The following is a 20010-nucleotide window of genomic DNA, read 5'->3' on the forward strand; positions in this document are numbered from 1 at the left end:
CCGCTCGCTCTGAATCAGGGCCGGGCTTTTTTTTTTTTTGGAGTGGCCTCTTGCATAGCTGTGGGTGACCACCCACAGCTATTGCGAGTGGCCAGGATGATGGTCGCGATGGTCCAGACCATCGCGAACATCGGGCTTGCGACGAGACCCTTGTGGTATGGTCTCGCCCATCACAAGTCCCAGAGAGCTTTCGGCTCTAACAGAGCCGGAAGTTTTCTGCTGACATCACTTGTGATGTCAGTGGGGCCACCCCCAAACGGCAGGCGTTCTCATGGGAACGCCTCCGTTTGGGCAGCCACCCCCCCTCCCCCCCCCCGGCCCGCCCACCAAATGGGGCGAGCTGTCACTCAACATCGACAGCTCGCCCCCTTTGTTGCGAGACCCGGAGCGATGGAGTGCCCATCGCTAGCCGGGTCTTGCGCATGCATACGACGCCACCATCGACCCGGTTGCAAACGCTCAGCGCTTGCGACCGGGTCTGAATCAGGCCCTCGGTACAGCATGTGCTCCTATTACATGAAGAATTCTAGAGAAAAATGTGAAACTATGTGTACGGCAATTTGTTTAAAAAATAAAATTAGGCACTTGGCATTCCCATTGGGCATTGAGTGTTAGACAATAATACATGCAATAACAACATCAAAAGATAATACTCTTGGATAAATTTATTTCATAATTTTTTTATATAAACAGTTAATTGTTGAATAATTTACACTCCGCATGTTTCCTTTTAATAGTCAAAGATATTTTCTGTACATGAAGGTTTTAGCTCTAATATGAAAACATTGAAAAAATAAACCGCTTTTTTTCCCCATTTTCAATAATTTTTTATATTTTTTTTCTTTTCATTTTATTATTTATGTTTAGGATTTTTTAAATTTCCTTTCTCATAAACCATGGCACATAGATATATATATTATCCTTAAATTTAATTTTAACTATTCCCCTGCCAGACAGGGAGGAGTTAGAGTGGGCAATAAGCATCTCTCCAGCTGTTTTACAAATCCCAGCATGCCTTGTTTTAGCATGGCCAAATAGAAAACTGACAGGGCATGCTGGCATGTGTAGTTCTACAACAGCCGGTGGGGCTGCTTATTGCCCACCCCTAGGTTAGACCATACATGCCTCCTGTGGCAGCCTAGGAAAAGTCAAAATGAGGTATTTGATGGGAGTAGGTAGGGAGGGAAATAGCATAAAACAGCATTTTTCAGGGGTTCAATACATAAAGCAGCAAACAATAGTAACCCCTTTACTACCAAAATAGTGAAAAGGTTAAATACAAAGTGAACTAAAAATGTGTAATTAGCAGGAACATTGCAGAGTTATTTAATGTAACTAATTCAATGTCAAAGTCCATAGGCTCTTGATACTGAACATGTTAGTGAACAAATTTCCCAATATCTAATTCACATAAACAGATCACATAAAAAGAGTAAGTAAAGAGGCAGAATTAGGGGAGGCAGTGAGTGAGATGAGGCCGACAGCCAGCATTCACAAGCAGATAGATTTCTAGTTAACATCCAAGTAAAATATACGTTGAAGAAGAGCATATGTTTTGGGGTACTTGGGACTGGAAGCAGCACATAGACAACACCATAGAAGAAACAGTAATGATGAATCAGCACAATGGACAATAAACAGACTGAACAAGAGATTTGAGGAGGCTAAGCTGGCCACACACGGGCAGATATGGTTTGTCAAATTGGCCAAGATATTGGCATGTATGCAATGTCAAACATCAGATCTGAAAATGTGAATAAGTTCATTGTGCAGTCATCCACAATCCATGTAGCTTATTGTGATCTATTGCCAAAGGGCCAGATGTCAACAATCTGAATATCCATTTAATCTGCCCAACATTTACCGCACTGGCCTTTGTGAATGGTGATTTGTGGAGAACTGAGTGAGAGTACACAATGCCATCTACTGAGTTGAATAGAATAATGTGCACTTATGTAAGGGTTAAATTGGTAGGTAATATATATAATATAATTACAACAGCTAATCAAAATATTTGCTTAATTGCCCAGCCTTATAGGCCATGCTAAAGTTGTTCATATATGTGCAAAACTGGCCATCTAATAAGCTGAAACAAGTGTTTGGTCTAGAGCACAGTTTCTCAAACTCGGTCCTCAGTGCATGTTTTCCAGGTCTCCTCACAGAATCATAAGTGAAATAATTATCTTCACCTTTGGATCTTATAAAATGTGTCAGTGAGTAATGAGTACACCTGTGCACCTGCTGGGTGACCTGGAAAATGTGAACTGTGTGGAGTCCTGAGGACCGAGTTTGAGAACCACTGGTCTAGAGATATGTCCAAATTTGGCCAGACACAAACAGCTAGGTTTAATAACAACTACCACTTTCGTATGATGACCTCACACCATGATAGACCATATTTACGGTCTGTCCCAATCAAGTGGATCAATAGTCATTTTGTGTCCACACATGCATTGATTCACTGTCAATCAGATATGAAAAGTTCTAATGAGCCATAAAAATCTAAGAATGTATTGAGTACATGAATACAGCAATATCTTCAATCTGTCAATAATATGAAAGGATATCTCTGCTCACATGTTGAACACAAACAGTTTGAAATTTAAAAAATGTTCAGGGTTAGTGGCAGCTCCCTTTAAAATACATACAGTGATGTAGCGTCTTTACTGCCAAAGAATACCGAAAGGAGACCAAACTATGGTTTGGGTGGGAGGCAGAAGAAAGGGAGAAAGCAACACATTTCCCGTAAGGTGCATCTTTAAATATTTAGACTAATGACAGGAAGGGGAAGCCGCTAATTAAAACACAACATTGCACTGGACATAGTTCTGCTGGCTTCCATGGACATAACAAAGGTTCTGAAAAGAAGAAAAAACAAAGAAACGCTGACATCAATATTAATCACACAAATATACAGTGCACTCCTTGGAAAAGAGCATAGCCTGGAGCCACCTTTACACAACGTTGGAGTCTACAGAGAAGAAAAGGCTTGGTTCGACAATAAAGGTCTGTTATAGAGGAACAACAATTAATAGAGGTTGATAGACCAGAGAATAGGTAAAAACCAGCCAAGTGCTTTATTTTCATAAGAGCAAAAAAGAGCTGTGTCAAGTTAGAGGTGACATCAGAAAACGCACAAGTAGCAACACCTTGTTGTAGATTTGATTAAAGATCCAAGAGGTTTTTTTTTTTTTACTCTTTTCTAATAAGCTAATATCAACCGGCGCAAACATGTTTAAAAATAATTATAATTACATTCACATTAATTATACCGCAACAACACAAGCACTTAACATAACTCTGCAAGAAAGTTGCCACCGGGTAACATATGCAATCAAAGCAGCAGTACTGCAACAGAAACACTTGTCACGTCTGCCACCAAATTATTGTGGTTTGTAACTGGAACAATAAAGTTTGCTGAAGTTGTTGTCTTGGTGACTTTGAAAACAAGCAACATATAAAATGTTATGATTAGCATTCTCTTTTGCTTGTGTTCTATCAAAATATAAATGGTGATGCTTTCTCATAACAGTCATTGAGAGATCACCTTCCCTATAGTGAGTGGCATGAAGTGACAATCCATGGAAGTACTGCTGCTTGGCAAAGTGTATTCATTCATTCCAATGGAGGCATCAGGATTTAGCTCATGCAATACCCTAACCCGTCCCATACTTGCCCCGGTGCACTCACAGATTTAGGGAGCAGAGCTCAACAAGATATACGGCATGTATTAAGAAAAAAAAAAAAAACACAAGAACCAGATATCTTTATAACAAAACACGAAAAAGGAGAACCAAATCCTAACTCACAGCTAATAATCGTAACTGTGTGCTTAAAAGTGTCTTTAAAGGGAAAATAACTTGTATTTTATTGAATTGCTTTCCCCCAAAGTAGCAAAATGATAAAGGTTGTATCACTGGCTCCCCCTACTTGTTCCTGAGATGCAATGAGGAGACTGAAATCTTGTCTCCTCAGAAACATTTACCAGATTGGACAGCTGCGATCAAATAACCAAAATGGATCCGCAGGTTAATTACAGAATTCTCCAAGCAAAGGTGACTAGAGAATACAAATTTCAATAAGTCCTCATCTCTTGAACTGAAAGCAGGACCATGGCTGTCCGGGGGAAAATAAAAGACAGAAAATACAATGATACTTTCCTTTTAATGTTTTGCTGTTCTTTGCACTAAGACCCTCGTTAGCACCGAAGGGGCCAATCACATAATGGAACTGCTGGATGTAACAAAAAAAAAAAATCCTCTGCTTCTCACAATTCTCGACTACTCACTTCATCATGTAAAAATTTCAACCACAAAATCCTGACTATCAGAGTACTTATAATTAAAATACTTCTGCAGGGCTAATTTATAGCCCTGTAGTGTACATTTCTCATAAACAGTATATGATAAACATTTATTCCTCACAAGATCGAATCACCATAGTGGTTTCCAAGATAGTACTTTAACTCCGATTATCAGGAAATCCTAAAATGATCTCAGTTGGATGAATCAAATTTGCAAAAATTGTACACTAGTGTGAAACATGTAACGTACGTACTATTGGAGAGATCTTAAGAACCTGGATTGTAATTCACTCCTTTTAAATCTGCAATTAGTCCTGAAAATATGAAATGATGTAGATTTAGATTACGGGAATTTTTTTGTTTGGCTTTGTTGACACAAATGCAATTCTGCCTTTTCATTTCCATTTAGATGTTATGGACAAAGCCGGGAAAAGTGAAAACAAAATTAAACTTGTAATACTTTTTATGATTTCACAAATTAGTGGGAAAAGATACGCTTACTTTTTAAAAGAAGGGGTGGGAGTGCAGCATCTTGGGTGATCTACAATAAAAAAAAAGTGCCTTCATGTTCAAACTCACCCCTGAAGAGCAGCACTCAGTTAAAGGTTTAGTAGCTAAGAATGAACATTATTACCTATAATAAATATACTTCAACCTGAAGGGCTATTTAATTTGACTAATTGGCTCATTAAAATGGGAAATGTTTTTAGATCATATAAGGTTCTGGTATGGGTCAAATTTACAAAATTGGAGTTCTCTCCAAAAGGGTGTTCAGAATGTTACTTTTTCATTAAAACATTGTGGCAGTAATTTATGAAGCAAAACACAGCTGAGGCATAGAGTTTTGGCCATGCCATATGCCTTGATTTGTGTAGATGCGGCCGGCTCAATTTCAGACGATGTGCATGGGTTAGCACAGAAAGATGGCGTTTGTGAAAGAGCAAAAGTTTGTACCTGTCTGGTATCAAAATAAAAAAAAATAAAAACTTGGATGCAGCTACACTTAACAGACTTAAGCCCCAAATTTGTGAATACAGTGTACAGTACATCAGTATTTAGGTTGTTAAATTCATATAATGTTAGATTTTTATTTTATTATACCCAAAATTCAAAGGTAACACTAAAAATCAGCACAAAAATTAATTTCACGTTTCATGAAATAGGCAAATTTTAATGCAAATTGTAAATATAGTCCAATATCTCCTTTTAAGTTTCAGTTAGTGTTTGGGGACATATTGAGCCAATATAGCTATATGTATGCACAATCTCTTCTTTAGCAACTAACTATGGAATGCATACTTTTGATTCCACATGAAGCATATCTCTACAAAGTCTGTTTTTGTATGTGCACCATTGTCGACACTTTTTAAAAACGTTATTCTAATTGACACTAGGAGGGTTAAAAACTGCCTCAAGAGTCTGGCAAAAAACCTAAAAAAACCAAAACAGGAATATCAGTTTTTATCTTTACTGTGTTCACTCAAAAAGAACACCGAAATACAATACAACCACCAATAAGATTATTAAAACTCATGGTGGACTAATCGGTGGTGCTGTTTGAAGTAAACAAATAGAAACTTTCTGTAATGAAAACACACAGCCAGACAATATCTCTTTCACATTAACTTTCCAAATGTGCTTAATGATCAGAGCAAATGCTTTATACTATACTGGTCACTAGAAGTGAGATGATCTCTACTGCCTTAAAAAAAAAATTTCGCTAAATTTAGGATTTGCAAAATACACTTTTAGAAATATATCTATATTTTTTTTTCACAAAATCATATATTACAATTGTACATATGTCTAATTCGAATGCATAATTCTAATCATCCAAACATGAGATAGTCGTTAAGATTTCCAAATCACAGAAGGCATTATTACAACATGGTGGAGTGCTCGCAGCCAAAACCAATTTTTTTAACTCTTTATTTAGCCCCACCTGGTAGGAGGTGTTTTTATTGTGAAAAACTTGAGGTGCAAGAATATAACCCCTTGCCTTCCAGCACAGCAGGGGTTAATTTTATCCATTTACAATATACTGAGGTAGATAGTGTGCTAACAAAAACACAGATTAAAAATAAAATCGCTCCTCCAGCGCCTCATATTCATTAATAAAAATAAAAATGTACATGCGCTTATCATATATATATATATATATATATATATATATATATATATATACACATAGAAAGAAAAATGAGATATATATATATATTTTTTTACTATTAACGCTAATTAAGTGTCTGTACAGTGATCTTCATTATATTAAAATAAATACAATTTTCTCTTAAGAAAAATCTCTTGAATTACAAAAAAGTAACCTGCCAATATATACTTTTGTATTTTTTTCTCCCATTTTCACTAATCATGTAGTGTTTTATTTTTATATTATTTTTTCTTTTTTTTTTTTCTTTTCTTCAGAGATTACAAGGGTGTTTTTCCAACTTTCAATATGCCAGGAAGAGTTAAATTCTAAGGAGAGATCAGGACTTTGAAGTACAGTTTGTAGGCACTGTGAAATAGTATGACAGGGGTTATGAAATATTGGGACTTGCATATAAAAAGACTGGCACAGAACAGTGGAATTCAGCAGAGAAGCAATTCATTTAAATGAGGGTGTAAGTAAGAGTGCCAACAAGGAGCGGTGAGAATGGCTTGAAGGCAAAGTTGAAACTACCCCTTGTGTATTAACTGCTACAATGTCATTTATACGGTCCCGTAAACTAGTTTTTGGAGCAAAGGTGGTAGTGTTAACCCACAATAATCTGGAAAATGTGTAATAGAAACCATATAGTGGAAATTAACTGTTGTTTCTCAGTTAACATATCAGCACATTAAAATATTTCTGTAAATTTAGATAAATGTTGCAAATAGCAGGAAAACTGTATTATAGCAGCATGCCTCAACTGAACGCATACAGGAAGATTTGCCACAACCCGTAGTTGGATCATTAAGGTCCAAAAGTAATGGACATCAACAGAAATATGAGGCAGCACTGTGCTCATTCTAACCCCTTTTAGCTTTTGCGGACGATCAGTATATCCTCATTATGGAATTCAGTTGAAGTCACCTGACAAATTTCAATATGAATGATAAAGCAAGATAATAGGACAGAGGGGTTCATGTAATAGGTTCCGGGATTACGGAACTGGTGAAATTTCAGCAATTTTGCTGCTATCATTAATAGGGCAAAACTGGCCTAAAAACTGATTGCCGATTTAAATTTAGTGGCAAACTTGCTGAAATCTCGTAGGTTCCATAATCTTGGAACCTATTACATAAACCCCAGTGTTACAAAGGTTTGTGGCTGAAACATCTATAGGATCATTATGTACGGATAAAATTGGTTGTATTGTGGTATATGGATCTAGAGAATATACCGTTATGTCTAAATAATAAGAGGAACAATTTGTATTCTATTATCTCGGGACGTAATTATATGGTTCAAAGTTTTAGGATGAAAGAAGATATATGTACATGTTATATACATGTAGAAGTTATATACACCAACAACTAATGGCACATAAGAAAACATTGATGGAGCAAAAGGTTAACTGGGAGATATTACATAGGTCAGGGAGATATTACATAGGTCAATAGGAGGATCTACATTATGAGTTTATACAGAGCAGCAAAGAAAAGCTGAATGGAGAGGTCATAGACAAATCAACAGGTAAATAGGTGCAAGTCATGTGTTGTAATACATGGTACACTCATTATGACTGACTACACCAAACTGAGATCTTACAGGGGAGAATTATACAAATCTACCATGGCTTAATACACAATATTATAGGAAGTGGTTTTGAGCTCTTGTACTATGTGGATAAAATGTCATCTATACTGTATATCAATAAAAATGATGTTTATTACATAAGCTACAATTGCACATGGTTCAGTAATGAAGTTACTTAGAATGGGGAGAGATAAAAGAAAAATTATTAAATTATTTATTAAATAATTAAAGGGATTATTTATTAATCTTGGATATTCCTTTTGTTACACTGCACATATTGTTTAATGGGAATAACCATGTTTTTTTTTCTGATGCAGGTTTTGGCAAAAAATAAAAATAGCAAAATAAAAATTATTTTTGATTAAATTAGATTTTGAAATCAGAATCTATTGACCACTGATTAGAGCTTGTAATAGGGAATTTACAACCAACAAAGATCCTATTAAAAAGTATATCAAATATATATATATGAGAAAAAAAGCAACTTCTATATATTAGTTGTAATTGTTATAGAAAGCATCCCAGGCAAGAAACCCGATTTTAAAAAGCTTTTACAGAAACCACAGGCACGGTTAGTGACTAGTTACCTCCCTGACTGATATGGGGAAAATAACTACTCCAAAAAAATCTTTACATTAAAAAAAAAAATGTATATTGTAGGAGTATCGGTATAAAAAAAATTAATTACTTTGCCCAATCCCAGTTGCTGAGTAAAAAAAAAAAATTCATAGTACACAAGTATTTATGTTGTGATGTGGAGAGAAGTGGATGGCCAGAGACTGCTCCCTTTTTGGTCTGATTAAGAATGTACCTGACAAACAAAATAATGACTATTCCAAAAGTTTTGTTTGAGCTTTTACAAGCAAAACTAGCCCCACCATCACCTTTGAGATCCTTAACCACTTGGTGAAGAACAGGAATTCAAATGCTTTTGTTGCAGAGGGAACATGATTAAACGAGCATAGTTTGTGCATCAAGTAGACGTTCAACAAGTGTTATGTTTCTGGTGGGAAAACTCAGCAGTTCAGGACAATGATTAAAAAGTGGGGCAACATGTCAGGTACATGAACTTCACCATATAAAACATTCCATTCGGGGTACTTCTTGCTGGTCTTGTTTAAGAATATCTTCATTTCTGCAAGTCGTTTTCCCAATTCTCTCAAACTGGACAGCTCCACAAACATCAAGGTTTACATTAAACCTTAATCCATTATACATATAAAGGTATAGCTTTAAATTTTGCCTTCTTCAAGAGCAAGAGTTTCATTAAGTTTTGCTGTGTGTGTGCTTTAAAGTAATCCAGATGTATTTACTCCTCATCCTCCTGTAAGCATTGCACACCTTTACCGTGCTAGTGAAAAGCCACTGGAAATAAATAGGCAATAAAGTGTAGGTGAGTAGAATGGAGTTTCCTCCCTTGCTATGTAGGTTCACAGTTTCGCCCTATAGTCAGCCTGTCAAAAACAAAACAAAAATAATAAAAAAAAACAAAAACACAAGACTATAAAGTCAAGAACCCGATGGGACAATGAAACATTCAAAACCTGAAGAGGGTGTTAGCGGTTTGATGTTCTAGCCATGGGTAACAGTTCTGTCCTGAGATTTGACGGAGGATAGTTATATGTTCAGATGGGTGGGCTTTGTATGTTAGGATGGGCTGGAACGCGGCAGAGACAGAATGCGTCCATTTTTCCTACTCCCGTTCATGTGAGTATAGGGTATGTGTTCCTCATAGAGGTTTCCTCGTTGTCCCTCTTCCCGAAGTGAACAGGAAGATGGGTCGAGAGGGGTGCTTTCCATATTTTCAAAATCTATCTCCAGATCATCTGTTTCAGGTGGTTTATTTTCATCACTGTAGTAGAAGGACAACTCCTGGAAACTTGGATGGATGTCATCCTTGAGCATATCGATGATCTCCAAGAAAGTAGGCCGCATCTTGGGATTATACTGCCAGCACATCTGCATCAGACTGTGACTGTAACAGATAAATTAAGAAATGGTTTGAGTATCAGACGTATACCACGTTTCTAACCCCAGTGATGTGTATTTAATGCTTTGAAACTTACAGTCTATGGTGACAATTTTCTGGCTGTTCAAGGGAACCTCCATCCATAACAAACTTCAGCACTTGCTCATTCGATAACCCCTGATAAGGTTGTTCAGCCAAACTTGTTATTTCCCAGAGCACTACGCCAAAGGACCTGAGAGAAAGGGGAAACACTGTGAACCTAAAGTGCAGCATTTATACATTAGTTTCAATCAATTTTCTTACTCCATATGTTATATTGTATAAGCACATTTAGAAAATGTTTACACTTGCCCATAGGAGATTGTCCTAAAAATACTTTCCACATTTTATTGCACTTTGGACTTTTTATTGTTAATATAAGTCAATGTAGAGCAATGGATCCTGATTATCAAGAGACTGTCCCAAGACAAAAAGAAAAGGAGGGGATATATGTTTTGCAAATAATTTTTGTTTCAATGTATTAATAAGTATATATAGCAATTAGGGCAACAGTAATATACACATAAGCTCATTAATTAGTGGGTCTAAACAGTTCATACCAAACATCTGCAAATGTTGTGAAGACTCCATCTTTCAGAGATTCAGGGGACATCCACCTCACAGGTAACAGCCCCTTTCCTCCCTTACGGTAATAATCAGTCTCATAGATATCACGGGTCATTCCAAAATCTAAGAGAAGAGAGACAATGGGTGGAAAACTAGTTAGTGGATTGAGAAATTATGCAGTATACATTACAGAAGAATGAGAAATAAACTAGGAAAAAGAATAAAAACATAGATTGAATGGATAAAAAAAGAAGAAACTTTCTCTTAAATAGCAGTAGAAGCATAGGTTACTATTGTCAGTCATAGATAGCTATCATAGTGAGGACAGATTCTTAATAGTCAGGAAAATAAAAGTCTGCCCCCTCAGCAAACACTCTGAGCCAAATTCAGTTTAAATTATGACTTATCAGATGGATAGGACCAAACTCCACAAGATCTCGGAGAATTTAATAATTTTTTTTCAGTTTCTAATACCACTACATTTTGCCTTCTTATGGTGAGGAGACCTGAATGAAAAGATCAGAAGTATATGTATATTCACTTATTAACTGTTAATATTTTGCATATATACATGTTTATGGTCAGAATGACCAATGGACTTTATTTTAAAGCATTATTTTAGCTCAATTATTTAAAGAAAAGTTTTCTGATCTGAAATCAGGAGTTCCCAATCAGAATACCATTTGTTATTCTTTTATGGAGAAGTGGAGCTATACAGTGGTTAGAGACTGTTCATATCCCCACCGTCTTGTAAAACTCTATGGGGTGAAAAGTGTTGTTAGCAGCATCTTAGGTGAGTACAGAAACTGTATTAACCAGCCAGTACAAGCCTGTAAAGGCCAGCTAAGCTTTAGCTAATGCAGTCGCATCCCATGCGAACGTGCCATCCCGCTGCGTCCCTTGGCTTTTAAGGAAGAAATCTGTTCTGCATATGCAAAAATGAGGATCCATTAAACTGGTGGTGGATGGGGATCTCTTACCACTAAGGAGGGGGCGCACAATGCTAATGGAGAGCAATTGCCACCGAGGGTGCCTATTGCCAAAAAAGGTAGGAAGTAATTTTACAATGGGGGTCTATGAATATATATATATATATATATATATATATATATAAACTACCGTTCAAAAGTTTGGGGTCACTTAGAAACGTCCTTATTTTTGAAAGTAAAGCACTGTTTTTTTTCAATGAAGATAGCATTAAATAAATCTGAAATACACTCTATACATTGATAATGTGGTAATTGACTATACTAGCTGCAAAAGTCTGTTTTTTAAAGGAATATCTACATAGGTGTATAGAGGCCCATTTCCAGCAACCATCACTCCAGTGTTCTAGTGGTACACTGTGTTTGCTAAGCGCTAGAAGACTAATGGATGATTAGAAAACCCTTGTGTAATTATGTTAGCACAGCTGAAAACGGGTTTGCTCATTAGAGAAGCTATAAAACTGGCCTTCCTTTGAGCTAGTTGAGTATCTGAAGCATCACATTTGTGTGTTAGATTATACTCTCAAAATGGCCAGAAAAAGAGAACTTTCATGTGAAACTCGACAGTCTATTCTTGCTCTTAGAAATGAAGGCTATTCCATACGAGAAATTGCCAAGAAACTGAACATTGCCTACAACGGTGTGTACTACTCCCTTCAGTGAACAGCACAAACAGGCTCTAACTAGAGTAGAAAGAGAAGTGGGAGGCCCCGGTGCACAACTGTGTAAGAAGACAAGTACATTAGAGTCTTTAGTTTGAGAAATAGATGCCTCACAAGTCCTCAACTGGCAGCTTCATTAAATGGTACCCGCAAAACGCCAGTGTCAACGTCTACAGTGAAGAGGCGACTCCGGGATGCTGGCCTTCTAGGCAGAGTGGCAAAGAAAAAGTCATATCTGAGACTGGCCAATAAAAGGAAAAAATAATATGGGCAAAAGAACACAGACATTGGACAGAGGAAGATTGGAAAAAAGTGTTATGGGCAGACAAATCGAAGTTTGAGGTGTTTGGATCACACAGAAGAACATTTGTGAGACGCAGAACAAGTGAAAAGATGCTGGAAGAGTGCCTGACGCCATCTGTCAAGCATGGTGGAGGTAATGTGATGGTTTGGGGCTGCTTTGGTGCTGGTAAAGTGGGAGATTTGTACAAGGTAAAAGGGATTTTGAATAAGGAAGGCTATCACTTCATTTTGCAACGCCATGCCATATCCTGTGGACAGAGCTTGATTGGAGCCAATTTCCTCCTCCAACAGGACAATGACCCAAAGCACACCTCCAAATTCTGCAAGAACTATTTAGGGAAGAAGCAGGCAGCTGGTATTCTGTCTGTAATGGAGTGGCCAGCGCAGTCACCAGATCTCAACCCCATTGAGCTGTTGTGGGAGCAGCTTGACCGTATGGTACGCAAGAAGTGCCCATCAAGACAATCCAACTTGTGGGAGGTGCTTCAGGAAGCGTGGGGTGAAATTTCTTCAGATTACCTCAACAAAGTAACGGCTAGAATGCCAAAGGTCTGCAATGCTGTAATTGCTGCAAAAGGAGCATTCTTTGACGAAAGCAAAGTTTGAAGGACAAAATTATTATTTCAAATAAAAGCCATTATTTTTAACCTTGCCAATGTCTTGACTATATGTTCTATTCATTTTGCAACTCCTTTGATAAATAAAAGTCAGTTTTCATGTAAAACACAAAATTGCCTGGGTGACCCCAAACTTTTGAACAGTAGTGTATATATATTTATTGTAACAGGGTCTGGGAACCGGTACCATCTCCTGGGGTAGATGGCACTGTGCGGCAGCTGAGAGATCACACAAATCCATTGGTTTGGTGAAACCGTCCTCAGCCAGTTTTGTTATGCAGCAAAAACAAAAGAACAAATATAAACACCTTGCCGTCTGGCACTAACTAAACACAGAATGATCCTAGTTCACTAACAAAACTTACAAGAAGTTTTACCAGGCACAATTCACTTGGTTTTAACAGCAGGTTTCTCTCACAGAGACAATATAGACTCTCCTTTTTCCCAGGCCATGTGTCTCCCAATGATCAGCCTGACAGCCTTTAAAACACACACACACACACACACATACACACACAAACACACACAAACACCTACACCTAAAAGTCCTAATTAGCCTCCTGTGAGGTCAAAAGCCCCAAAACCCAAACTGGGCCTAATGAAAGGAGCCCACCCTCTGTCTCCATCCATAAACCCCAGGAACCCTTTTCCAGCTTTGTCAAAAAGCCCATAAAGCTGTTAACAGAAACACAAATGTTTTCCTGGGGTTTTTAAAATACATAGGTTAGGAACCTAGGCAAATATATCTGCCTTCCACCACTATGCCAGTGAGCTTGTCACTAAAATATATATATATCTTTTATTAACAGTTTCTTATATAGCGCAGCATATTCCGTTGCGCTTTACAAGTGGAAATAAACCATGAGCAGAAACAATGAAAGGTTACACAAGAAGCAATAAATCTGTACAAATGTAAAGATTAAAACAGAAAACCAATGATGAAGAAAAAGAGAAAGAAAAGAGAAAATAAAATTAAACAAAACAAATAACAAAAACAAGTGGAATACAAGATCCATAATAGAAATACAATACAATTCAAGGTGTTGAGTAGGATCGACTTGTAACAGCCTTCCATAACAGCCGTAAAATCACAGAAATTTTACCAAATCATATTTTGTATTTGAATAAATTGACAATTTTTGAGGCCCATTTCATAAAAAAAAAGTTGTTAGTTAAGTGGTTAAGGCACAACAAGAAACCTGTTTGGAATGAGAATACCCATCATGGGAATTTCATCAAGAACTCTTTTGTGTATGGGTAGGAAGACTCCCGTAAGTGATATTTTTAAAGGGTTTTTTTTTATATTTAAATTATATATCTGTACACTTACAGTCAAGTTTATTCAGTCTTTTATGCAGTTGATAAATGGTAATATGCTAGGGCCATTTCCTTTTTTTTTCTTTTCCCTGAGATATTTAAACAATATTAATATATAACTAATAGGAGGAGATCAAATAAACCCAGAATCCTATCTTCCACTGCAGGATTATGTTGACTGTCACCATGAGATATATATGCTTTTACGGGTTTCATTCAAGTGTTATCACAAAGGGAGTGTGTGTAATTTATTAGTTTCAGCACATGGAATTTTAATTGGTTTATACCGTTGGATTACTTTCTACTGTCACTAATTAAGCCTATATGAACACCTTGTTAATAAGTAAGGGCTATTCATTTTAGGCAGTACCCAGGGCGAATTAACATGACTGGCAGTTGTTATTCTTACTGGATTGTTCTATGCAGCTTTATACCAACACTCACGGTATGTGGCAAACTCCATGGCAGTACCCTTTAGTACAGATTTGTCATTCCTTGTGTTATCAGAAGTAGTGGCAAATTATATCTACCATTGTGCATGGCTGTGCTCAAGCAATAGGCCGTTCCACTTTACCATAGCTCGCCCATTGTTATACTCTAAGCTACATTAGATTTTAATGTTTAAGTAGGACAGAGCAATCTCCCTACTCTGAGGGGTATATTTACTAAAGTGAGAGTTTTAGAAGTGGAGCTGTTGCCCATAGCAACTATTCAGATGCTAACTATTATCTTCTAGAAGATGCTAGTTAACTGTTAAGTAGAACCTGATTGGTTACTATGGGCAACAACTCCACTTCTATAAATCTGCACGTTAGTAAATATACCCCTAAGTGACAGATTCAGTTATGGGCATGTGCTGCCGAACATCACATGATATTCACCTGCGCACACATCACGGCCTTCTCATTGAAGCTAGTGACAGACTTTTGCCTTCATTTATTCTTATATACCAATGACCTAGTTTGGTGAAAATAATATGTACATTTCATATCTTCAAATTAATGTTCTGGGTCACTAATTGTGGGTTCCTTACAGTGGCGTAAGTTCATCCCAGACGCCCGGAGGCAAGTTATAATTTGGTGTCCCCCCTATAAAAATAGGGAAAATAAATATGGTGCATATCTATCTAATCTATTACATATACACAAAAACACTCATATAAAATAGCCCTTAAGTGGGGTGAATATATTGTGGGCAAAGGAGGAGGTGCCCCTTCAATGCTGCCGCCCGGTGGCAGGCACCTCCATTGTCTCCCATTGTTCTGCCCCTGATTATCACTCTGTCATGTAAGGGGAGAGGGTAATATATTTAAAGAGCATATGTTTTATCACTGTAATGTTAGGGGGTGGTTATATTTTTAAAGAGCATGTTTTATCACTCTGTAATGTTAGGAGGGGGGATATGAGCATATGTTTTATCATTCTGTCATGTTAAATAATTTAACATGGCACTGGCAGAGTGATAAAAGATATGATCTTTAACTATACCCCCCAAAAACTGCTTGTCTGATTTGCACCAATCATAACATGTTTGAACCCTTAAATATAACAAGACATTTCTGATAAAAAAGCACTTCATATTTTGGAAATTAGCATATTTTTACTAGCACTGTATTTTTTTTCTACCATTTTATTTCCCTCCATTTCACACTGCCCCCCTTGCAGCACACACTTACCTCCTCTCAGCACAATGCACCCTTCACAGCTCACTGCCCCACACAACACTCACTGCAACCATCACACAGAACTTACAACCCCCCCCTTATAGATCACTGCCCCCACACAACACTCACTGCAACCATCACACAGTGCTTACTACCCCCCCCTTATAGATCACTGCCCCCACACAACACTCACTGCAACCATCACACAGAGCTTACTACCCCCCCTTATAGTTCACTGCCCACAAGCAACACTCACTGCAACCATCACACAGAGCTTACTACCCCCCTTATAGATCACTGTCCCCACACAACACTCATTGCAACCATCACACAGAGCTTACTACCCCCCCTTATAGATCACTGCCCCCACACAACACTCACTGCAACCATCACACAGTGCTTACAACCCCCCTTATAGATCACTGCCCCCACACAACACTCACTGCAACCATCGCACAGAGCTTACTACCCCCCCTTATAGTTCACTGCCCACAAGCAACACTCACTGCAACCATCACACAGAGCTTACTACCCCCCTTATAGATCACTGTCCCCACACAACACTCATTGCAACCATCACACAGAGCTTACTACCCCCCCTTATAGATCACTGCCCCCACACAACACTCATTGCAACCATCACACGGAGCTTACTACCCCCCTTATAGATCACTGCCCCCACACAACACTCATTGCAACCATCACACAGAGCTTACTACCCCCCCTTATAGATCACTGCCCCCACACAACACTCACTGCAACCATCACACAGTGCTTACAACCCCCCTTATAGATCACTGCCCCCACACAACACTCACTGCAACCATCGCACAGAGCTTACTACCCCCCTTATAGATCACTGCCCCCACACAACACTCATTGCAACCATCACACGGAGCTTACTACCCCCTTATAGATCACTGCCCCCACACAACACTCATTGCAACCATCACACAGAGCTTACTACCCCCCCTTATAGAACACTCATTGCAACCATCACACAGAGCTTACTACCCCCCTTACAGATCACTGCCCCCACACAACACTAACTGCAACCATCACACAGTGCTTACTACCCCCCCTTATAGATCACTGCCCCCACACAACACTCACTGCAACCATCACACAGAGCTTACTACCCCCCCTTATAGTTCACTGCCCACACGCAACACTCACTGCAACCATCACACAGAGCTTACTACCCCCCTTATAGATCACTGTCCCCACACAACACTCACTGCAACCATCACACAGAGCTTACTACCCCCCCTTATAGATCACTGCCTCCACACAACACTCATTGCAACCATCACACGGAGCTTACTACCCCCCTTATAGATCACTGCCCCCACACAACACTCATTGCAACAATCACACAGAGCTTACTACCCCCCCTTATAGAGCACTGCCCCCACACAACACTCACTGCAACCATGACACAGAGCTTACTACCCCCCCTTATAGATCACTGCCCCCACACAACACTCACTGCAACCATCACACACAGCTTACTACCCCCCCATTATAGATCACTGTCCCTCCTTGCAGCACTCACTCCCACCTTATAGTACACACTGATTCCCTAACAGCTCACCTCCCCCTCAAAGTTCACTGCCCACCCACTTGTAGCACTTACTGACCCCCCCTAAGCTTACAACCCCTCATAGCAAACACTGACCCCCTCACAGCCTACCTCCCTCTCACAGATCACTGCTCCCCCCACAGATTATGACCCCATCACAGCATGCACTATCCCTAGTAACCCCCTTATAGCTCACACAGTCCTCCCTTGCACTGCAGCACTCGCTGCCCCCTCACAGCTTAGTTCCCCATCATAACACACACTGCGCCTCCCCCTCCCTTCATGCAGCACTCTTTGGCTCCTCTCCCTGACAGCACCAGCACACTTACCTGCAGTGGCATCCTTTCCTCAGCTCGCACCCGGAGCGGGCAGGGACCTGTACCTCGTATGGCGCCGGTAAATAAGGGGCGTGGCCTCATGGGCGGGGCCTCGAGGGTGGGGGTGGGGCCTCACGTAATGAGTCAGTCTGACTCATTACTGCATCTGATAATGTTGTGGCGGAGCCGGAGGAGCGCCGCTGATGCTGATCGGCGCTCAGCTCAGCGGCTCCTCTACTACTAGTTAGACTTAGGACTGAAGCCAGTAGATGGAATGGAATGGCCGGGACCCGGGTGACAATGGAGCCAGGTGCCCCCTTCAGGGCTGGCGTCCGGCGGCAGCTGACTCCATTGTCTCCGGGAGTTCCGCCACTGGTTCCTTATAAATGCCAAATATCATGTAAATGTCCTATGATTTCATCATCAATGAAAAAGAAACCTTTCCTACTAAAGTCCATTGTAATATACCAGGAAATACTTTATGGACTTTTAAAAACAGGACATTTCTAATTAGCTTTGTAACGCAGCAACACAATATTCTATTTTCCCACCATGAACTCCATGAAGATGCGGCATCTTATATATAAAATTAATTGGTCTGCTTGCTTGTTGCTAGGTCAGTCCGGTTATGCATTCGGACTCCCCTGCACCGATTGGGATGAAACCAATGCAAGGTGGTCCAGTTGGATCCTGGCCAGGTCGGACCTCACGTTGATGTACGCTGGGCAGAACTTTGATCTATTCTGAGCCTTCCACTGGATGGATTTGGACAAAAACTTCACCGAGTGTGAACATTGGATCCCAGAAGATATACTAGTGGGTTGAGGTTCCGGTCAGACCCCCCCGTTGGTGTACGCTGGGCAGAACTTTGACCCGGGGACGCAGGTCAGAACTTTGACACGGGGAGCCTATTCTGGGCTGGATGGATTGGTTGAAAACTTCATAGAGGGGTGGCAATTGGTCTGGGATGCCTAATGGAGTGGTTGGAGGTTCTGGTCGGACCTCACGGCTGAGTGTGCCGGGCAGAACTTAGACCCAGGATGCCTGTTCTGGGCCTTCCACTGGATGGATTTGGACAACATCACATAATTTGGACGAATTCTTCACAGAGTGGTAACAATGGATCCCAGAAGACATACTGGGGGATTGAGGTCCTGGTCGGACATCCCGTTGGTGTACTGTGGGCAGAACTTTGACCCGGGGAGCCTGCTCTGGGCCTTCCACTGGATGGATCTGGATGAAAACTTCACAGAGGGGTGGCAATTGATCTGGGGTGCCCAACTTAATAATTTGAAGATTTAAACCTGGGCAACGCTGAGTACTTCAGATAAAGGTGTTATAGGCTTACTTTTTGGCACCTTTGTTAATCTTGCCTTATAAATAGTACATTAATTTGAGTCCTCCTAGTTAATTTGTGGGATTATCTTCATATGGTTTTCACCTGGTCCCCGTCACCCAATGCTTTAAGTATATCTTCATATGGATTTCACCTGGTCCCTGTGTCACCCAAAGTTTTTACTATATTGAGTGTGAAAAGCTAACTGTCCCAACCAAGGTAGCTCATGGTTTATCCTCTTGTCTGACTGTGTGTGTATATGTCCTCTCAAAAAATAGATACATCTCTAATCACAGTAATAATTGGTGGTAACTGTTTCACAACAAGGAAATTCATAATGCTTAAACCTACCTCCAATTTTCACAGTGAAATCCTCTGCGACCATACAGTTCCGGGCAGCCAAATCACGGTGTACAAATTTCTTGGCATTGAGATAAGCCATGCCATCGGAAATCTCTGCAGACATCTGAATCATTTCCTGAATGGTGGGAGCTGGCCGGCCTGGGTTATTCTGAAATGAAGAAAGGAGGACATGTAGTAAATATAGTGCTCTGCGTTTTTGTTTCTCCACATGTACTGAATAATGTTTAGACTGATTTTGTTCCATGAT

At 39.5% G+C, this 20010-nt stretch overlaps 1 protein-coding gene across 1 annotated transcript in view; it reads right to left on the reverse strand.

The window, feature by feature from the left end:
* Positions 1-650: 650 nt before the first annotated feature.
* The window catches only part of INSR (insulin receptor), a 137480-nt gene continuing 118120 nt past the window's right edge, over positions 651-20010 (reverse strand). The window contains exons 19-22 of the mRNA XM_088478470.1: positions 19752-19911; positions 10611-10740; positions 10109-10243; positions 651-10017 (exon numbers count right to left, since the gene is read on the reverse strand). Coding sequence (XP_088334596.1) covers positions 9690-10017; positions 10109-10243; positions 10611-10740; positions 19752-19911 — 753 coding nt within the window. The 3' untranslated portion in view covers positions 651-9689. The remainder of the gene's footprint in view (positions 10018-10108; positions 10244-10610; positions 10741-19751; positions 19912-20010) is intronic.

Source organism: Taudactylus pleione, unplaced genomic scaffold (assembly GCF_031769625.1).
Source record: "Taudactylus pleione unplaced genomic scaffold, aTauple2 ptg000214l, whole genome shotgun sequence".
In the NCBI taxonomy this organism is placed as follows: domain Eukaryota; kingdom Metazoa; phylum Chordata; class Amphibia; order Anura; family Myobatrachidae; genus Taudactylus; species Taudactylus pleione.